The sequence below is a fragment of the Microcebus murinus genome, chromosome 11 (assembly GCF_040939455.1).
Source record: "Microcebus murinus isolate Inina chromosome 11, M.murinus_Inina_mat1.0, whole genome shotgun sequence".
In the NCBI taxonomy this organism is placed as follows: domain Eukaryota; kingdom Metazoa; phylum Chordata; class Mammalia; order Primates; family Cheirogaleidae; genus Microcebus; species Microcebus murinus.
Window position 1 is genome coordinate 29,206,811 of NC_134114.1, and position 23,353 is coordinate 29,230,163.

Sequence of the window (23,353 nt, forward strand, 5' to 3'; positions counted from 1 at the left end):
TTCTAACTTTTATACCCATGACTAAGCATATTCCAAATCCATCAAGGAGGGAAAGAGTACAAGGCTAAATGGGAGCATCCTAGATATCTGCTGTCAAACTTTTCACAGCTATTCTTTTTTTTTTTTTCCGGCATATTATGGGGGTACAGATTTTAAGGTTTCAATAAATGCCCATTTCCCCCCCTCCCCCCAAAAGTCTGAGTCTCCATCATGACCATCCCCCAGACGGTGCATATCTCACTCATTATGTATGTATATACCACAGCTATTCTTCATTACTCCTTAGACTAAGAGCAAACTAAATGTAGATAATAAGGAAATCACTCATAAATGGGATTAAAAATATAAGAGAGGGGAAAAAAGTACTAATTATAAGAATGTTATTTCAGATTCTGGTAAATTCAAACTTATTTATACAAAATTTCTCAACAATTACTATGGATAAAGATGTTTAAAAACATTTATGTGCAATAATAGACAAAGATAAAATACACTAAATTAAACACACATTTTCATTTCCTTTATGTAAAACATGCATATTAAAAAGTCTAGATAGGAATACACAAAGATAACACTGTGTTCATGGGGTAGAATCATAGATTATTCCTCCCTTAATTTCCTAAACTTTCTGTAATGGTTAACATTATTTTAATAATTAAAAAGTTATTTTTTAGTCATAGAATATTGATTTACAAAATTTTTGACACCCAATAACTATACATATTTATGGGGTACATAGTAATACTGTGATGCATATACTCTAAAGCATATTGTTTTTAATGAATCCTGAAATATATCTAATATACTTCCTGAATAATCCAAAAGTTCACTGATACCACCTTAAAAGTGTTTAAAAAATTCAGTTTAATTTCATAAGAAGAAAAGTGTATCTTTGTTTTAACTTACTAATTTTACAAGCTCCATACTCTTTTTCCATAGAATTTTAATTTCCCAGATGACATTTGAATGACGTGGAAAAACAGAACCCTTGTCATTCCACTTTACATGCAACGTAGAGGTGGAGAAATCAGCAGACAAATTCAAGATTTCTGGAGTGTCTGGAATTAAGGCTTTAAAAAAAGAGAGAGAGAAAACTTAGTAAAATGAATACTGATTCTTCATACTTCAATTCCACTAATCAACTATTTTTAAACTCTATTCCTTCTTGATCAAAAATAAATCATTAAGATTTAAAGGTAGACTCTCAAACCTATTACTGAAAAAAGAGAATATATGTGTTTATTTATAAAGGCAGCTCCCAACGGTAAATGAGGCAACTTTTAGAAAATTATTTATCAGCTGGCTCTTTCAAATCCATAAAACATTTTCTAATGTAAACAGCAAGTGGGTTCCCACAATATTCTAGTGTCATTTGATCTGGAACCTACAAGTAGGCAGCATCAGAGAAAAGACAAAGAGCTTCCTGTGTACGGCTGCAGGTTGGGACTAAGGAAATGACCAAATACAGAAAGCTTGCTTTGGTAAAGGTTTCCATCTGTTTTCTCTGCAGCCTTCTTCTCACTCATCTCCTGGTGTCAGAGCCCCAGGTGCTGGGAATGTCACCGACTAGAGGCATGTTATAGGCTATCACTGGTTCTAGACACCATTAAATAAGCAAGACTGTCGCAGGGACTGTGAGACAATGAGTTCAGAAGCCAATAGTAACCATGCAGAGGTAGCAGGATGAAAGAAGCGTGCCAGAAAGGCTACTCTAGCAGTGGTATGCAACACGGTCTGCAGGGAATTGAGACGGGAGATGAGGTGATCGATTAGGAGACCACTGGAGGAATCCTGGATGGAGTAACAAGGATATGGATTATGATGCCAAATATAGAAAAGGAAAGACAGAGCCTGATGGACATTTCAAAGAAATGAATGAATCAAAGAAATGAAAGCTTAGCTCTAATGAGAAAGAGAAATGACCAATAGTCTCTCAAGTTTCAAGTCCAGAAAGCAGCAACAAAGGCAAAAGGGATGAGGATCACTGTAAAGAGATGAAAGAGCAGCTGTGGATGACTCACTGTCAGAGGAAGAAGAGACCAAGGGGACAGCAAACTGACCAGGTAACAAGTCAGAACCAAGGACGTGGACTCAACAGGAACTCACCGGGTGCAGATGAAGAAGGAACATGAACACACAGACACAAGGCAGCCAAGGCTCATTTTAGAGGCTGCTGATAGACTATTATACTTACAAAGACACCAGCAAGAATCCAGAGAGGGAACGCTCTAGATGCAGAAGGAAACCAGGGAAAATCCAGGATCACTGAGATAAAAGGAAACAGTTGTCATCTGGGCCAAAGAAAACAGAGTTTACAGAGGAAGACCGAGGAAAGACCACTGGTGAGACTAATGTCAACATCTGAGAGGGAAGTTTGGGAGAACAGCGGGCTGGGAAGCTGCATTACAAACAGTAAAGGGAAAAATGCTCAAGGGCTTGTTTGAGCAACACTTAGGGAGAAATGGAACACTAGAATAAAAGGTGGCAGAAAGAGTAATGTATCCACGAAAATTGACTGGTCTTGCTACCTATAAAGGATGAGCAAACCATTAAAAATTCTGGATAGGTGAAAAATAAGAGAAGGTCTGACCAGGTCACATAGGCTTTCTGGTGTGGGGGCAGAGACTTAGATTATCTTGCATGTTTCCTCCTCAAATTACAGTAAGGGGAGGGTGAGTTAGAAGAAATTCGGAGATGCATTCATTCTTGCCTCATTTCTATCCTAGTTGTTCTTCTGAAGCTCAAGGACTGATTAAATCAAGTCACGGTAAGCACCATACTGCAGGAGTGTACAGGGCTGGCATAGTCAAATATGCTAAATAACAAGAAGGGCAGAACAAACCAATACAACTTAGCCTTGAAACTTACAAATAAGTTCTCAAAAATTGATTTAACTAAAATTTGCTGAACACAGTGCTCTACACTGAATTTACATAAAATGTTTAGGGCTGTACAGGACCCAGTACAGGTGGATTCACAGACTACACTACTCAACAAAGTCAACAGTTACCAACTATATAAGGGCAGTGGAAGATGCTTTATAGAAGAACTTTTAAGTGGGAAACTGCTTGTAAAAAAAGGAAAAATGCAGATGAATGAGAGGCAAGAAGTTGATTTAGTGCCAGGAGAGGGAAAGTTCAAGGTACCAGTGTGGCCAGAAAAGAGCAAGATGCTTCCAACAAAGTGGTTCTTCTTTAAAATGATTAAATATGTCATGATGCGGTAACTTAAAAATTGTGAAACGTGGGAGTATTTTACTACAGCAACAGTCATTTTTAAAATGCTTCCCTCCCTGAAAAGTCTACATAGGTTACATTTTATTTCGATAGCAGTGGGCTACTCTTCAAAACACAAGTCATATCCAATATTTCAAGCTAATGACAGTAATAGCCATAATTACAAATGAAAGGATTTTAAAAAGCCACCGTTCCCTTTCTTTTCTTCAGAGCATATGTGGAAGCTTCCCCTAAGCTGCCATGAACTGCCATCTGGATTTCTTTCCAGCTAAAGACAGACAACTGAGGACAATATTAACTTGCTTTCTAGAAACTCAGAACTTTTCAGATAGGGAAAGAATTTAATCAAAGTCTTATTTTTTTTTTAAGCTAGTGCAGGTTTACCCATAACTATATGCTCTTTCTTCCTTAGAACATGAGGTGACAGCAGTCTTCCCAGCTTTTTTTATAGGATCCACATTATTTATTCTGTATCAGAACAATCCAGATTTTCAGGTTACTTTAAGAAACTCAGACATTAAAAGTCTTACAAAGATTTTTTTTTTGTGATTCCCCTTGATAAGTACAAACTTTATGGTGTGTGTGTATAAAATCTTGTTTGTTTTGTATGCTTTTTAAAACATCTTCCGATCTGGAGAAAACTTAATTTTTCAGACTTTTATTTAATAGCAAACTGTCAAAGAATCCAAATCCTCTAATGGACAGCTATACTGCCATTCCAGAGCTTCTCCTACACACAGTAGGTATTCAAAGAATTGCTGATGCATCAACCTCCCTTCCTTATATTTACCTAACTTGCTTTTCAATTTTATTATCCCAACACTATTATTCTAATTTTGATCAGACCCATTATTATAAAAACTGCTACCAATATATTTAAAAACAGTGAACTCAACTAACTCAGTCACCTAGAGTCTTCATTCGTCTTTCTAATTCTATCTAACACTGTCATCTTCAAGTAGCTTTCCAGACAAGAACTTTGGATACCTACTGAAATAATCAGACAACATAAACTGGCTCTCTTCCAGACTCCTGGGGATTTAAAAAATCTGGAATAAAATTGTTAGATTCCTCATAGTTTGCTACAAAATAATTCCAGATGGATGAAAGATTTAAATCAAACATGATAACAAAACCAAAAACTCATAAAGTAAAATACCAAGAGATTCTATTATATAAAAATAAAGGCCGGGCGCGGTGGCTCACGCCTGTAATCCTAGCTCTCTGGGAGGCCGAGGCGGGCGGATTGCTCAAGGTCAGGAGTTCGAAACCAGCCTGAGCAAGAGCGAGACCCCGTCTCTACTATAAATAGAAAGAAATTAATTGGCCAACTAATATATATACAAAAAATTAGCCGGGCATGGTGGCGAATGCCTGTAGTCCCAGCTACTTGGGAGGCTGAGGCAGGAGGATTGCTTGAGCCAGGAGTTTGAGGTTGCTGTGAGCTAGGCTGACGCCACGGCACTCACTCTAGCCTGGGCAACAAAGCGAGACTCTGTCTCAAAAAAAATAAATAAATAAAAAATAAAAACTTATGGTGTAAAAAAAATCACATCTAAAAAAATTATAAACTCAGAAAAATATTTGTAGCAAATATGACAGATTAAACCATAACACAGAGAAAGCTCTTGTGAACTTAGGCAGAAAAAGATGATAGTCTTCATACCATAATACAGAATTATAAAGATAATGACCTGAAAACCTATTTATTATATGTCCTCTATTAAGCAGTATGAAGCTTACTGTTTAAATGTAAATGCATAAAAAAACATGTGTTAACAGTGTTAACAGTATTTCTCCTTGGGTACTGGAATCATGGCTGATCCACATAAAATACCATCTCATGGATGTCACATACAGCTATAGGAAAAAAGTACCAAACATGGTTCCTCTCCCATTATCCTAAAAGATGGCCCTAATTAGCACTTAGGACAACACTTCACTAGAACAACACTTCAGCTGGAAAAGGGGACAGACTCTATGTTCTTGGACAGCATGTGGTTGCTATTATCCTTTCAAAATCTGTGCTGTCTCAGGCATTAACCACTCCAAATGTGCATATTGTCCATAGAATTGTATGAAGTGCCAAATTAATGATACTTTTTTTCCCCCTTGCTTCAAAGTCAGTCATCATTATGATGCCGTCCCATCAGCTGTCAGGGGTGTACAAACCTGCCTGCCCCGCCATTATGAGTCAAGACCACTTCAGGTTTTTAAGATCTTGTTGTATAGCAAAATTTCCATGTCTGTCAGCCAGAGTTTGTTTGTGTTTCCAATGTGCTTGTGGCAAATGTCCTAGACATCTCATCAACAAACCTGTAATAAATGCCTGCTACATGCTCAGCACTGTTCAAGGTGTTTGGTGTAAAAGACAAAAGTCCCTGACCTAATGGAACCTATTTTCTTGTAAAGGAGACACACGGTAGCCCACTAACTACACAATGGATTATTAATTCAACTGTGAGAGATGCCACAAGGGAGACGTAAAGCTTGCCTAAAGGTATGTTAATAAAGCAATGGAAAAACAAGAACCACATATACTCACCAGCAAACTGGTATTAACTGAGCAGCACCTAAGTGGACACATAGGTACTACAGTGATAAGGTTTTGGGCAGGGGGCCGGGGGGTGGGTATATACATACATAAAGAGTGAGATGTGCACCGTCTGGGGGATGGTCATGCTGGAGACTCAGACTTGTGGGGGGAGGGGGGAAAGGGCATTTATTGAAAACTTAAAATCTGTACTCCCATCATATGCCGAAATGGAAAAAAAAAAAAAAAAAGAAAAGAAAGCAAGCAATGGAGTCTCTTCTGAGAGGGGGTGGCACCTGAGAAACATTGGCAGGTATGCAGGACTCAGGGAGGGAGAGGGGGCTAAGGAAAGAGTATTGGACCAAGGGACGGATCCTGAATTCTGGGTTGTATATTTTGATTGACTAGAAGATGACAAGTTTGCTTCCTTCCTGATCTTGGCTATGCTTTAGGAGCCAAGTAAGGCTGGCTAAGTAAATGAAAGTATTTGTATAACAAATGAACTTCAAAGAACAGTAAGTTTCTGCCAACAATAAAGCGCCACAATACTAACAGCAACACTGTTCTAAATTATTTTAAAATCAATTCTCTTTCCAAATACTTACAAATGTTTTTTTCATTTAGTATGAATTTACTTGTAGAACTTCCAGCATCTTGTAGAGATATTGTTATTTCATGATCACCAGGGGAAAGAGCTGGGATTTCAATATTTGTTCTTGCTAAATGATAACAAGAATGGGACCTATAAGAAATGGAATTTTAATTAGCAGATGAAATTAACAGTGCAATTTTCATAAAAACTTGATTAGCACAAAACACACTGGAAAATATTCTATGCCACCTCCCCCCACCTTTTTTTTTTTTTTACAAAAACATGACAGGTTGCACTACATTTTAAGACTGAAAAAGAAGATTAATGGTAATTTTATCAATGCAGGGAAAATAACCAGATTGTACTAAAAAGTAGAGTAAGCATAGATGATTCTTTCTAGAAATGTGGGCTCTTAGCACGCCTTTTTGAAGTCCCACCTCCAGCTCCCCTCTGCAGCCTTACTTCTCACGCACATATTCCCCCGCCCCCTCAACCGAGGACCAGAGCATCACTTAGCTCCTCATTTGAAAAGCAACCTCAAAAGATGCTCACACAAGAAAACAGCACTGGCAACTGCACACTCCTGGGTCTTGGCTCATGGTTTACTCTGAACAAAACTCCCTCTTCACTTCTGCTTTCAAAACTAATGTTTCTAGTTCCACATCCAGCATCTCTTAGACGAAGTAGTGTTTTCCTCTCTGGTTCCACAGACATTTTTATCTCTCTAGAGCATCTTTACATTCTTTTTATTGTTATTCATGCACACTGCTAATGTCTCAGGACAATTTTAACAGGAGCAGAGGGACCTTCCAGCTGCCTGCATTCCTGCCCCCACCTAGCACCCAGCACCCACCTCTACACTATTCACTCTGGACTTTAGACTTGAACAGTCCGGCTCACCTCCTTCTTGATCTCCTATGGTGACCACCTGACTTTTCCAAATCATGCCATTCTATAGGTTCAAGCCATTGTACCCAATATTCTTTCAGGGTGAAATGTCCTTCTGTTCTTTTTCTGCTGAGAAAACTGAGTTTGCCTACTCCACAACTGTACCTCCTCTGCCGGCCTCTCTGGACTCCCACGCTGCCTGGTCTCCATGCTCCAGCCCTTCACATGGAACTTCCGCGTTTCCCACAGCCTCACTACCATTTCTCTGTTGGGAACTCCTGGGGAGCCAGAGCTTACCTCCTCTCCTGTGGCCTGCCGTGGGCATTCCTGCTAAATACCCAACTTTCCAGCTCCCCCTCCTGGACCAACAGTAGAACTACCCTTCCCTGCCCCTCTGAAATAGGACTTGGCTATGTGGCTTTATTTAGCCAGAGAAAATTGAGTGATGGTCGTCTGTATCAGGTCAGAAAGGAAGCTCTGAAAGCCAGTGCAAGCTCTGTCCCCTCTCCTCCCCTTGCCTCCAGGCCTCGTGCTGCCTGGGGCCCTACAGGACAAACGCAGGGCAGAGATCCCAGCTGAACCCCCAGACACAGACACAAAAAGGAAATAATCCTTTATTTTCATAAGTAAGAAATAAGGAAATAAGAATTAAGCATTAAGCGTTGTCTCTGCAACAGAAGCTAGCTCATCCTGACTGATAAATTACTCCAATACTTAGACTAATGTTCAATAAATGTACACTGAATGGGGAAAAAACAAATGGCATTTAAATACACATTTATGTCAATTTACATTAGGACTACTCATCAGGAAACTGGGACTGGGAGCAGCACGCTAGAACTCCTCTGGCACCGCCAGGCAACACAGTGCTGAGATTAGTGGAAATCAATGGGAATTGTTCTAAGCTTCAGGCTTAGAAGCTTCTAGCCCACACCAAGATGACTTCAGAGGTCAGCGAATAGAACCTGGCACCTGCCTCCTAATGCCCATTTCCTCCTTCTCCTTCATAACAGGAACCCAATGTTTACCGGGCACACTGCCACATAGCTAGAACATGTTCCCAGCCTCTTGCGCAGCTAGGTCTAGCCATCTGATAGGTTCTGGCCAGCAAGACGTAAGCAGAGGTGTTGTGCAGGACTTGGCAGTCCCCTTAAAGTAAACTGCCCTTCTTATTTCTTGCTCCTTGGAATGTAGACATGATGGCTGTGCCTCAAGTGTCACCTTGAACCATGAGATCACATGCTAAATATAGCACAGTAGTATGACAAGGAGGGACTAGATCTGATGGCCATAAACACCCATGCCAGTCCTGTACTGTCTACCTCCAGATCTTCCACATGAGAGTAAACGCCTGTCTGTTGAGCCACTATTACTGACATTTCCTGTTAGGCACAGACAAACATAAACCTAACTGATAAAGCCAGATGTTGGTTTAGGGTAGACCAGTAAAACGTCCCCATAGTAGACTGACACATTGGAGATGTGTTTCATACTCACTATTCATATAATAAAAGAGTCAAAGTTTTGGCTAGACAAAGGGCTTGTTTCTATCTTGATTAATGTAAGATTTGGAATTTTTAAGAAATAGCTAAGAATGAAAACTTATATTATAAAAATTTCCAAAATAAAATCTTTATATTGTAAAATTAAAGATAAAGAACATCTAGGTTTACAGTTGTGAGTTCATCTAAGTATTTCCATTACCTGTCATCAATGCAAAATTCATAAAGAGTACCACGGCTTGCTCCAGAGGGTGCTTTCCAAGAACAGTCCCACTTTTGTAAATTGTTAGTTGTACACTTCAAATCATAAGGAGTCTCTGGAGAGGAAGAAATAACACACACACACACAACATGTTTAATAACTCAATTTCACTGCAAAAGGTCACACGGTCAAACCATTTTCAGTCGTAAGCACAATCATGTGTGTCTACAGAGGGCCCATGTTCTTTGGGAACAGATGATCCTGCAGTCATGAGAGGGGACTGGTTTATATTTACATTTCCTTTTGTAGCTTTAGTCAAAAAGAGCTAAAGGGTAAAGTGATGAACAGCCAAGTACTAAACCACTTTGGGGTCGGGCTTCTATCAAAAATTCCACTTCTAGGCAACTAAGGCAAATTGAGGGAGTAACTGACTACGTAGATTCAATGATGGGACCGAGATGAGGCTTGGGGGATTCTAGCACCCCGTGAATCTCCAATAACCCCATTTGTAAAAAAAAATTAAAATCTAAGTAAAAACTATGTACCTTCCACATCTACAAATACAGCTTCTGAATGTCTAGCCACAACCGCTTTACTGCTTGCTTCCAGACTGCCACCCTCAACAGAAAGCCCACTACCAATCTTTAGACGTTATGAAGCATGTTAAATTTAAACCATAACAAACTCACATGAGTTCATTTGAAAAATATATTTTTGGTGTGGGCCTAAACAACTGAGAAGTAACAAATAATAAGGGAAATTACAATCCTAATAGTACTTATTCACATCTATAAAATAGCATTACATCATGGAATATATGAATACTATGCAATCAATGAAAAAAGTCGCCATAAAAAGAAAATGAGAAGAAAGAAGGACGGTACAAGAGAGGAGAGGAAGGAAAAAGGAAAGGAAAAAGGGAGAGAAGGAAGGGGAAAAAGCAACTATAGTGTAAAACAGGCATTCCATCTCAAACTCTACATGCTTGAGGCTCTTACTCGAGGGGGGAGGGAGGCATGGGCAATATATGTAACCTTAACACTTGTACCCCCATAATACGCTAAAATAAAAAAAAAGTCTATGAAAAAATGTTTTCTTTTATTTTTCTACATGGTTGGCATGATATTCACTGTAGCAATAAATTATGAAACAATTTATATAAGCCAGGAAACACAAACACTATATTAGAAGTGCTCACATTAGAAAGTTGCAATAATCATAATAATAAAGTTGTTTAAAGAGTGACCTGGGGAAAAGAGAAGATCTGTTTCAATATATAAATAATATAAAAACTAAACCAAGGGGTAGCAGGATGATAATGTCCTTTATAGAAATAAGCTAGGTAATATCTAGACAAACATTCTTCATATATTTAAATAAGATGGTGACAATACTGTAAAACGATATTTATATTTCAGTGATAGGATATTCTAAAAACATAAAATTATTGAGACACAAAACAGTGTCTATGCAGGCAGAGCAGTGCTGGCCAGGAGGCCTGGGCGGGGCTCATTACCCAGGCTGGGAGGCTTCTAGGGGCGGCACTGTTCCCCGCCTTGACTGGGCTGGTGGTTACATACCTACCTTCTTTGTCAAAACTCACAGATCTGTATCCTAAAGGGTGAGTTTTATTGTACATAAATGTATGTAAATTATACCTTAATTTTTTAAATGATAAAAGGTTATTTTAATCTATCTTTAAGGTCCTTAAAAAAAATAAAAATACATAGAAAAAAGGTTACAGAGAAATGAATTTTAACCACCAACAACCCAAAGGGTTCAATAAAGAAACAAAATTGCTTCATAATCAAAATGGAAATAAAATTCCAATCTGTTGGTTTTCTGTAAGTCTGATGTACTTACCCTTTCTCTGGCTATTGACATGATTCATTAAGTACAGAAGAACAAATGTTGACAGGAGCCACTGGAAATCTGAAGTAGTCCTCATCCTTTTATTGTCCACCAGCCAGGAAGGTCGTTTCAAAGGTAAGTAAATGTCCATCATCCGTGCAATGTAATTAGTCCTAGGTTAGGAGGAAAATTTCAAAAGGTGCTCAACTTGCTCTGAAGACACGCCTCACACTATGCACATGAATGAAATGGACACTGACAGATTCTGAAACAGATTGCACATTTAGTGACTTTGGAGATCCTCAAGCTGAGTTGGCAGACTTAGAGACATCAACAACTGGACACGGCTGTTGCTTCCCATGTCCACTATGGGGCCATATGCCGAATGCTGGGCTTCAGAAAGTTCTAGTTCATAACTGAGCATGTGTCTGTCAATGCTCCACTCCCACACCACTACAATAAAGAAAAGCAGTGTATAAAACTGAAGTTTTTTTTTTTTTTTTTTTTTTTTTTTTTGAGACAGAGTCTCACTTTGTTGCCCAGGCTAGAGTGAGTGCCGTGGCGTCAGCCTGGCTCACAGCAACCTCAATCTCCTGGGCTCAGCGATCCTACTGCCTCAGCCTCCCGAGTAGCTGGGACTACAGGCATGCGCCACCATGCCCGGCTAATTTTTTGTATATATATTTTTAGTTGGTCAATTAATTTCTTTCTATTTTTGGTAGAGACGGGGTCTCGCTCAGGCTGGTTTCGAACTCCTGACCTTGAGCGATCCGCCCGCCTCGGCCTCCCAAAGTGCTAGGATTACAGGCGTGAGCCACCGCGCCCGGCCAAAACTGAAGTTTTGAGCATTTAGAATGATACATGGATTGATATTTTTATTTTAATTAGTATGTGTTAATTTTTTGTTACTTATGTATGAAATATTGGTGTTGTTTTCCATTTCTGTCATGATTAAATTTCCTATTTCATACCAATTTAAATTGAAATAATTTAAAGAGAACAAATTAGGGGTAATAGTATGGAGGGCTGCAGAGTGACAAAAATATTGACAATGACACACAAATGGCTGCAGTTTAACAAATACTCCAATAACTATAATGGGAAAGGAACCATCAGTAGAAGAGACCTCAACACATTTCCCTTGAAGAGAGGAAGCATTCAGAAGAGCAGTGACTGACTCTGGTGGATGGGGGGGAGGGGGCTGTGACAGAGGAAGGCCTGCTGGGGAGGTACCTGGGAGGTATCTGTCAGCAGGTGCTTAGATATGGACTCCTGGCCCAGGCCTGTGGCATAGCACCAATAAGTTCCTCCTATAAGACTTTAGACTCTTGGTCAGAGAGACAATACATGAATAATGAATTTAGGATCATGATATGTGCTTTAAAAACTACAATAAGGCAATGTGCTTGAGAGTGCAGAAAAAGAAGGTCTGATTCTGAGCTGAGACCTTCCTGATGAGAAGGACATTGCCAGGATGCACTCAGAGGAAGCAAGACACTAAGACAAGGATACCTCAGCAGTTCACAGGACAGGAAAGGTGGCTGGGCAGGGGTGTGGAGGGGTGTGGAGTTGAACGGGTTGAGAAGAGTCACCATTCGAATGCTATACTCAGTAGAGACCTGCAATCTCATCTGCACCTTAGAGAGACTTCTCTAGTTGCTCCATGCTGGACGGCCTCTAGGGCCCAGAGATTATAGTCCCAAGAGATTACAGTGTGAGGTCTTGCAGGGCAGGAGTGGCCAGGGGTGGTCAGACTCAGGATCTGCTCTAGAGATGGAGGGTCTTACCACACATCACAGGAGGACAGAGTGGTAGTTACAAACACAGACTAGGTTTGAATCCCAGCTGTGCCACTTGCTGTGTGACTCCAGACATGCTCTATGACACTCATCATGTGACCCTGACCTCTCTGTACCTCAGTTTCCTCATCTGTAAAGTGGGGATGATAACTGTATTCTCCTCATAAGTTGTTGTTGAGATCAAGTGAGTAAATGTGAGTAAGGTGCTTAGAATAACGCCAAGCACGTGGTAAGAGCTACAGGTGTACTTTGTGTGTTGTGGGAGGTGTAGGGAGAAAAGCGCAAGTGACAGAGGATGACCGCTAGATCTGGTGGCTAATAACGATGAGCAGATGGTGGTGCCATTTTCAGTTCCCTCTGAGTACATGGGGAAGGGGACAGTGAGATGGGGGCTGAACCTAAGGATTCAAAGACCTGTTTACACAAGGCAACTCTGATGCTCCCACTCCCTATCAAAGGCATTCTCCCTATAGAGGCTCAGGGAACAGTCTTAGGAGAACCAGAGTAGCTAATGCAGACATGGGGGCCAAGGAGCAAAGCTTTCCATGTGGGACATTTAGGGAAGCCCCAGAGTCACGAATCTCCGCCCACTCTTCATCTGTTCTTCCTAGAGTGAACCCTACCAGCCATTCTCAGACCCAATGTTACCTCATTTTATATTGGCACAGACAACCAAGGACCACAAAACATACAAGCAAAGCCTAGCATATTAAAGAAAAATTCAAAATAAACATGATAGCCAAAAGGAAAATAAAAATGACTCCCAGAGGAAATCAGGATAATGTAACAAACAAGAAAACTTAGAAAAAAAAAAGAAAGAAAAACCCTCAACTTTTAAATAGTATCTTCAGAGCAAACCTGGCACAGCCATAAAAACAAGAAGAGAATGCAAAGAGAAAGGAATAGTCAGAAATAAAAATCTCTCTTAGAAGGTAAATACATTGGCTAATATTAAAAATTAAAATAAAAGATAAAACATTGAACTATCTTTCACAAATAAAAGACAAAAAATAGAAAATGTGGGAAGAGAGATGAGAAACAGAGACTTGATAAAGGAAAGGAGATCCAACATCCAAATAATGGGAACCCAATGACAGATTTCAAAAAATATTCTTCTTAGTGAAAGCAGATGGCAAGAGTTCTTCCTGGCTATTGTTAAGTATTGTCAGAAAACCAGGAAATGAATCCCCCAATAGCTTAAATAATTAAAACATGCACAAGGCACGAGCACACATTTCAAAAGTGTTCAATTATTTTCTGGATGAATGAATCACTTCCTAGTCAATTCCAGTGTCATCGAGTTTACTCATTAGAATGAAAATGTATTCACGGAATGTCTAAAATGCCAGTTGCTCAAGTTACAGAATTACATAGCTATACAGGAATAACTGAATAAAGGAGAGCAAACATGACCCAAAAACTCAAACCCTGACTACAGTAATCATAAACCACATTCACTGACTGGCTAAACATTATCTTAAAATGAAACAATCCCTCCCTGCAAGTTAACAGTTATTCTAGAAAAGAGCCGTGTGCCTTAGTGCTGTGCCAGGAAGAAGTGGCAAGGGGGTGGGGGTGGAGGGAAACAGTGGAGGAAAAGCTCTGGACCAGGTGCTGCCAGATTTAGACTCTAATCTTGGCTCCATTACTAATTAGCAGTATGACTGAAGGTAAAGCACTTAATCCCTACCGGCTTCAGCCTCTACCATTGTAGCACAGAGGCGAGCTCCACTCAGGACCCACATCAGAGGCTTCCCAAAGCGAAGCTGTAATATTCCATTCCCCCTGGCAGGGACCGAGCTTGCAGGCATTAGTGAGCAAGCACTAAGTCAGTGCCAGCAGCGGCCACGGATCAAGGACTCCACTGAGGAGGTCAGTGAGCAGCAGGATGGGGGTGCACAGGAACAGAAGGATCTACAGCCGTGTCCCCGAAGCCTGCTTAACTCAAAATAAGCAGGATAATAAAGAAGACCTCCTTTTGTCATGACATTTACATAGAAAATTCTGAGCAAGTCACATTTGGGCAATATAATATTTATTCTTATAACATGTCCAACTTCCCTCCCAAGCAAAACTTTCAAATGGACTTCCGGGCCAGAACAGTACATGAACATGGCCCTCCAACGTACTTTCAAGAAAACACAGATGCTTATGAAACTTTTCTCTGCTCACTTCTGATATTAGAAACATTGTCAGATTTTACTTCTTTTCCTCAGCAATGCCTTATTCCTTAGAGGAGAACAAATTTTTATAGAATCTTAGGCGCTAACTTTCAAAATTAGGATAGCTGTCTCTAGCTGTGGCAACAACGGGACGTAAGTGCAAATGCCCTGAGGGCTGAAACAGGGCACAAGGGCACACATGGGCAGGTGCGAACTGCAGCCGCTGGCCTAGCCTAAAGGCAACAGCCACCCACCTTGTGCCAAGTTTTCTTATATTTCAAGACAAGGTAGAAATCTGGAATGTTATGAGAAATAATCAAGTTTGTAAATATAAGCAACCAATGCATATTATTTAAACACTCTAGAAGCCAAACAAAATATGCTTTCAGATTGTTGCCTGCCTGAGGGCCACCAGTTTGTTTCCTATACTATTATTTAAAGGATTCAAAAATGTCAATAAACCCTTCTGTTTAAGAAATGTGATCATGCGCAATCAATTTATAATGTTGAATGGAAAGAAAAAAAATCTGTTTTCACTTCTTTACACATATGCTAACCTCAATCTCAGGGCATCAGGAAGGACAGGCAGAAACCACACCTGGGACCCCAAATGCAAAGCTCTAAGGCCCCGTGTGTGAAAGTGGAATGTTCATGCATATACTCTGACGTGCTTTTGCCTCAACTTCAAGAATTCTGGTTCTAGCATGCATAAGGTTTTGGAACTTTCTTCTGAGGGTAATTAGAAGAGTTGAGAAAAGTAAAGCTAGAGGCCAGAAACTATAATCCCAATGCATTTTGTTTCATTTGTTTCTGTTCCTCCCTTCATTTGTTTACTTATTTAATTTTCTTGCAGGAGTGGTAGGGACAGGTGGGTAGAGGGAGGGGAAAACGTGACAGACAGCACGTTGGCACTGAGGGAGAAAAGCTTCTGAACTCCTCTCAAGGCAGCATAAACAGACAAGCTGGTCACAAACCCATCACCAGATAGAGGGACAGGATGGAGATGTGAAGAGTCTCCCTAAGCAAGTACCCGCATGGCTGATCTGCATTCTTCTTAGTGTCCCTTTCTTTACTGTCTGTGACGAGGGAACACAAAAATCATTTCAAAACTTTGACTAGCAACTATTTTCCTAATCCCATTTCTCTGTAAGACCTTAAGTTCCTCAAGCTTTGGCTCCCTTCGAAGAAGGCTTTCCAGGAACATAAACTTTGCAGTTAGGTAGACTCTATTGTTTTATTAAAGTGAAGTGTTGGGGGTTCAAGTAAAATGAGAGAAATACTTAGGAAACACACAAATTTGGCCCAAATGAGAAGTTCTACCTGGCTGAGACCAGACTGCACAGAGAGACATGACTGGTTTTATAGAAGATGAGAGCTTGAAGGAAGTGGTGCTTTAAGGAGATTAATCAGGAGACAACTGCCATTATCAAAGTACACAGAATTATCTAGATATACATTCAGCTGCAAAACTTTAGTCCTCAAAGAGCCCACACAACCCAGTAGAACAAATTTCATAAGATTCATACTAAGATATTATACCTCATTGAGGATATCAAAATAACTATAAAAGAAGATCTTACAAGCTTCCAGAGAGGGGGAGGTCATATGCAAGGGCTCGGGAGTAAGAGCAGCACCAGAATAGTTCAGTGAAGTCAGGACTCTGGGGCACAAGGACAGAGACAGCACTACCTCCAGAGCAGGTCAGCGGCACACACGAGACACTCCGTGTGATCAATAAATATTCTTGGGGCAAGGGGGGTGTCACATCACACTTGTTAGCACTGAAAGCTAAAAGGAACACCTTCCAAAACATAAGTGAAAATGATTTTCACACTTGAATTCTATACTCAAACTACTGAGTGGATAAAATACATTTTATAAAGACATGCAAAATTTCGAAAGATGTAACTTCCCTGCACCCATTCTCTGGAGGCTACTGGAGGATATGATTCATCAAAATGAGGCACAAAACAAAGAAACAAGAGAGAATATATGATCCGTGAAACTGGAATTTGAACCTGGGACAGAGGCCCTGTGCTCTGCCCCTGATGTCATTATGGGTCACATGAAAGTGGATACCGCTCCACAAGCTGCCAGACCCTTCCTGCCTCCTCGTGCTGGCACATATTTTCCCGCCTCGCCAATTTCCTCTGTACTCCTTTCTGCACTCTCCTCCAGTCAGCAGCAAAACTCCCGGTAGGAGGTACACTTGTCATCGCCTCTGAGAGTCCCCTGAAAGTTAGATGCCCCTTCTGCTTCCACAACACTTTAATCACATCTCTATCACAGGGGTTGGACAACTGACAGCCCAGGGGCCCATTGAGACCCCCCTCCTGATTCTGTACAAGTCTCCCTAGAACACAGCCATACCCATTCGTTTATGTACTGCCTAGGGCTGCTTCCCCATGACAATGTTGGAGTTGAGTGGCTGTGACAAAGCCTAAAATATTTACTGCCTTGCCCTTTACAGAAACAATTTGGGGACCCCTGCTGCACTGCTTCACTTCACAATCTTCTAATTCTCCCAACAGACTGTCAGATGCTTGGGAGCAAACATGCCTCTGAGTTCACTGTAATCCCCAACGTCCAAGCAAGTACCTGGTACAGAGCAGATACCAAAAACTCTAAGCTAGCTGATGGACAGCTGTATGAATGAATACCAAGGCACAAATGATCATACAACCACACAGTATGCTTTCATTTAGGCTGCATGTGAACCCAAGTACTGCCAACACTGAGAACATACATTAGAGCTGTGGTTCCCAAACTATGCACCAAAGCATCCCAAGACACCAAAGCAAACTAATAGGACCATCACAGGATATTTTAAATGTCCAAATGAAACAAAGCAACATCTGTCCAACACTGTGAGAATCTTTAGTCCAAGGTACTTCACATTTGGTAATGCTAAATTCCTTTCAGTGACATCGTATCTTTGGTAAAGGGGGGTAGGAGTTGGTGACTGCTGGGATAAAACACAAATATCATCCCCCCCCCCAAATCAATGCAGAAATGGAAATAAGGCTGTGGTATCCAATCTGTTTCCAAAGTTTGACAGTACCTAACAGGTTCACAAACCTCATCAGTAATTAAGGCTTTTTAAGAATGAAATAAAAAAAATATTACAGTCTGGTCTCCATATCTGAGGGTTCTGCAATCATTGATTCAACCAAACATGGATTGAAAATGTATACTCTTATAAAGACATTGGCCTAGGCAAAATATTTATGAAGAAGACCCCCAAAGCAATCACAGCAGCAACAAAAATAAATAAATGGGACCTGATCAAAATCAAAAGCTTCTGCACAGCCAAGGAAACTATCATTAGAGTGAACAGACAACTTACAGAATGAGAGAAAATATTTGCTTTCTACACATCTGATAAAGGGCTGATAACAAGAATCTATCCAGAACTTAGAATATCAACAAGAAAAAATCAAACAACCCCATCAATAAATGGGCAAAGGACATGAACTGAAACTTTTCAAAAGACAGAATAATGGCCAGCAAACACATAAAAAAAAGTGCTCAACATCTCTAATCATTAGGGAAATGTAAATCAAAACCACAATGAGGTATCACCTAACTCCAGTGAGAATGGCCTTTATCAAAAAGTCCCCAAACAACAAATGCTGGCAGACTGGATGGCAAACTGCACAGATGGATATGCAGAGATCAGAACACTCATACACTGCTGGTGGGACTGCAAATTAGTACAACCCCTGTGGAAAGTAATTTGGAGATACCTCAAAGAGCTAAAAATAGAAATATCATTTGATCCAGCAATCCCACAACTAGGCACCTACCCAAAGGAAAAAAAGACATTCCATAATAAAGACATCTGCACTCGAATGTTTATGGCAGCACAATTCACAATTGCAAAGATGTGGAAATAACCCACGTGCCCATCAATAAACGAATAGATTAATAAAATGTGGTATATGTATGCCATGGAATACTAATCAACTACAAAAACAATGGTGATCTAGCACCTCTTTTATTATCCTGGAGAGAACTTGAGCTTATCCTTCGAAGTGAGGTATCACAAAAATGGAAAAACAAACACTACATGTACTCGCTGTCAAATTGGTATTTACTGTTCAACACTAAGGTGCCCACATGGTAGTAATATTCACTGGGTGCTGGTCAGGTGGGTGAGGGGGTAAACTCACAACTAATGGAGACGGAGCACGCTGTATGGGGGAAGGGCACGCTTCTAGCCCTGGCTTGGGCAAGGCAAAGGCATCATATGTAACCAAAATGTTTGTACACCCCCATAATATTATGAAATGGAAAAAAGAAAAGAAAATATTCTGGAAAAAATAATATAATAAAAAATTATAAAAACCAGTACAACAAATATTTATATAGCATTTACATTGTATTAGGTATTAAAAGTAATCTAAAGATGATTTACACCATATGAGAGGATGAGCGCAGGTTATATGTAAATATCACACCATTTTGTATAAGGGGCTTGAGCATCCGAGGGTTTGGGTATCTGTGAGGGTCCTGGGACCAATCCCCCAACCTCCACAGATACCAAGGTACAATTCTATTTTTCCCTTTAGGCTGACAGGCATTATTAATATTATTTTTTTTGACAGGCATTATTTTTTCAAACTGCTACTAAAGCACTAGGTTATAAATACTTATTAAATTTGTTGGTTCCAACTACCTTATAAAAAAACCCTGTGAGGTAATTCTTTTCACTGGGGACACTGTGAAAGACATTAGTGAAACACCATGGGCACTGTGAACCCAGAAAGTCTGGGCACCTGATCAGAGGATCGCTCGACTGCTCAGAGATCCCAGTGTATGCCTTAGTTTGCATTCCATGTGTAGGAAAACGATAGTGAAATTTAACTTTTCATACATTATAAAAACATATCTATCACTGTGGATACTGCAGAATATTCATTTCCAATGAGAACTTTGGTCTACTACTCAAATAGAATATGCCTGTCAATTTTTTTTTGTTAATTTCTTTGCATTTTCTGGAAACTTTTTTAATAGATGTCTTCCAAATTTTTTTTCCCCCCAGATCCTCCCCGTCAGTTTTGGTAATCCTCATTGCAGTGATGACTTCTTTGTTAATTCAAGAGCCCATCCATTATCAACTTCAACATGTCAAAACAAGTTTGAACGCATCACTCCCGTACTTACAATCCTCTGAAAGCTCCCTGCTGCTTCAACACATAGTTCCACCTGGTAGGCAAAGCCCTTCAAGATGCTGCCAAGCCCCCCCTACTTCACACAGCAGTTCTCCAAACACTCCACACACCCACTGGGCTCAGGACCTCCCCAAACCACCACTTCTATGGGATGCCCCTCGCAATGTCCCGAATACCTCTAATTCTCCCCATCCTTCAGGACTCGCTCTTTCACAGTGACGAGTATAATCTGATTACTCACCTCACCTACACTGTATGAGTGACTGGCATGTAAGAGCCCTTAATAAATATCAATAAATGTCTATCAGACAAATGACCTTGTTTCTTCCCTTTATTACAAGGGTGAAACACCCTATCATTAAACAACCTGAAGAACATTCCTCCAAGAGATCTTTAACATGCAAGAAAATGGTAAAAACTTGCCTTGAAAAAGAATCAGGAACATCAGGTTCCTGGAGATCATTTTGTAGTACCTCTCACCAATATCAAGGATTATCCTTTTGTAAAAAATCCCTTCCAACTGTTGAGCCATAAATGGCATTTCCTTGATTATATAACCAAAATATCTTTCCATGTTTATTGGTAATTTCCAATGTCTTATTTGTAAACTGCTTATTCTATCTTTTGCCACTTTTTTGAATTGGGTCTTAATCTTTTGCTTACTAAATGATAAGAAAAAATCATAATATACATATTAACTGCTACATACATTGAAAATATATTTCTCAGTTGCTTTCTTACTTTCTGGTAAGGTCTTGTTTGACTTTCAATAAATTAGATTTCTCTATTTTGTCCTTTGTAATTTCTGACTAAAAAGGTCTTTCTTATGCCAAGGCTATATAAACTGTCACCTATGTTGCCTTCAAATACATTTAAAACTTTTAACATTTGAAGCTATATTCCATACAAAATTAATTTTAGTGTACAGATGAGTCAACAGCCAACCTTTTTTTCATCTCTAAATGGTTACCATTTATCCTAATATAATTATTAAATAATCTATTCCTTCCCTCACTGACTCAAGATATCACTAAGATACTATTCCTTCTCAGCTTCCTTGGTGGGACTACTTTAGCCCATCGCCCCCTTTCACTCCACATTCCCTTGCTGAACAATGTTATCTATTCTTGTGGCTGTAACTATCATTCCTGTGCTAATGACTTCCAAATCTGTGTTTCCAGGATTGGCCTCTTCCTGGTAGCAGACTATCCATTTACTGGACAATTTCTTGCTTATCTACATAAACCCACTCAAGTGAGGTCCCTCAGGAATGACAAATATTTCGATGCTCCATATCCACTTGGATATTTCACAGATTCTCAAAAACTCCACATGTTCAGAATTAAGCTCACTCTCCCCCAAACCTGCTCTCTCTCATGCCCCAGTCCCAGCCCATGGCTCACCCATGCTGGAGTCACCCCTGACTCTTCCTTCTTCCCTACCCCTCCCTCATGCTCGCTAATTTTACCTCCAAAACATACGTGCCTTGACCCTTTCCCAATTTCCTTCCCAGTGGCAGCAGGCCCTCCTCACCTGTGGCACAGGTGATCTAAATCCCTCAGCAAGGGACTCACAGAATCCATCCTCTGCAGCGAGCTGCATGGTTTTAAATAGCATCACATCTCTAACCCTATCATCCTTCCAAGCTCCAGGCCAAACATCAGGAGATCAACAGCTCAGACATCTGTTCATGCTTAAATTCACACATCTGAATCACAGTCCTCTTCCAACTCCTCTACTCCTTTCCTGGGGCCTCTTTGCCTCTCCACTCTCACGCTGTCCATCACGTCGTCAGATATGGTGCTCTGTTAATGCTCCTGCTACACATCAATGTCCACTCTGAGCGTTTACCATATTGTGGTATTATGGAGATTATTTTCTCCTGGCCTTCCACCCTCTTTCCTCTTTCCCATCAATTATAAGCTCCTTACGAGCAGAATTTTATCTTTACAACATCCTTGCATCTAAGAGTGCTTGATATTCATTATATAGTCACAATTTATTTGGTGACTTGAGAAAATCTGTCCAAATGGAATCCTTGGTGAGGACTTAAAATATTTTGATGCCACCCAGTTGTTTCTTTACATTCTTAAGAGTTGAAGTATGCCTTTGAATGCACCTGTTTGCTCTAGAAAATTTTATTAATAAAAAAATCAGCTCAAATTATTGGAGTTGTCGTTATTTTTTTCAAAATACATGCAATAAAACCATCCCTAAAGGCCTTTCTAAATCCTAAGGGGGGTGGGAGATGGAACTACTGACTACCTGATAATTCTATATAGTTAAAATGCTGATTTTAGCTAACTCTACCATGTAATATAGAGTTCATAAATGTTTTCCAGATGTCATGTGTTGTTTATATATTATTTATTAAGAGCAGGCACTTTTCTAAGTTCTTTAAGCACAAAATTTGACTTAATTCCCATAACAATCCTATGAAATCAGTACCATTATTTTCCTTCTTTTTAAAAAAAGGAAACTGAGGCACAGAAAGGTCACACAGCTAGTAAGGAGTAGACCTGGGATCCAAATCCAGCTGACTACAAAGCTCAGCTTGAGACCATGATACTAAGCTGTAAAATGAGAACTGGACCCGAGTCAGGAGTTCTGGGCCCCAGTCCCTATTCCACCATGGTGACAGGTAGGGGACTCAGACAAGTCACCTAACATCTCAGATCTTAGCTCTCAAATTATATAACTGACCCAGGGCCTGCTTTCCTTACTTGACATATCCTAAGAAACAGTTGTTTAATTTATAGGACACCTTACCTATCACCTCTAGGAACTGGCAGACACAGAATGTGATAAGGAAAACTTTGCCCCTACCCAGTCCAGGTAAATATTGTTACTGGGGGAAATACCAGTTGCTCTACCAAGCACTTCCAACAATCACATCGTGACAAACATCAGACATCTACATTCAGGGAACAAATGGAAAATAACTGCCCTCTTATTGTTCTTCTTCCAACTCTAAGTGTATTTCTAATTGGTGAAGCTCTTAACTCAGCAGGTGCAAGCTCAAACAGACCAGCCAGCCAGATGAAGTGCGTGGTGCCAGTCACGTGACATGTGACAGCAGGAGCCTCTCACCAGCTCCTGTGTCTCCATTACACCTTGGGGACGGGGGAGTCAGTGCAGCCACAGGCCACATGTCTTTCAGTTTTTCAAAAAGGGCCAGAAATCCAAGTTATTCCTTTTTTTTTTTTAAATGTGAAATCTCCTTATTTTTAAATGCTGGCAACTAATTCCAATTTTTTAAAAAACACTATGTTGGCCAAACAAAACACATTTGCAGGCCAAATACAGTGTTTAGGGCGCCAGTTAGCAACCTGTCTCAAAATGTATTGGCACTAAAATACTCTTGTCTTTCTGCTGAAATAATCTTAACATATAAACGGGCTTAAGACTTAGATT

The 23,353-nt window shown here is 40.1% G+C and overlaps 1 protein-coding gene across 4 annotated transcripts in view; it reads right to left on the minus strand.

The window, feature by feature from the left end:
- LIFR (LIF receptor subunit alpha) overlaps positions 1–23,353 on the minus strand; it is a 109,924-nt gene that overhangs the window by 37,662 nt on the left and 48,909 nt on the right. For all 4 annotated transcript variants that reach the window (XM_012736478.3, XM_076007977.1, XM_076007976.1 and 1 more), the window contains exons 2-5: positions 10,817–10,977; positions 8,954–9,068; positions 6,375–6,511; positions 907–1,070 (exon numbers count right to left, since the gene is read on the minus strand). In XM_012736478.3, the coding sequence (XP_012591932.1) occupies positions 907–1,070; positions 6,375–6,511; positions 8,954–9,068; positions 10,817–10,958 (558 nt within the window). In that variant the 5' untranslated portion in view covers positions 10,959–10,977. The remainder of the gene's footprint in view (positions 1–906; positions 1,071–6,374; positions 6,512–8,953; positions 9,069–10,816; positions 10,978–23,353) is intronic.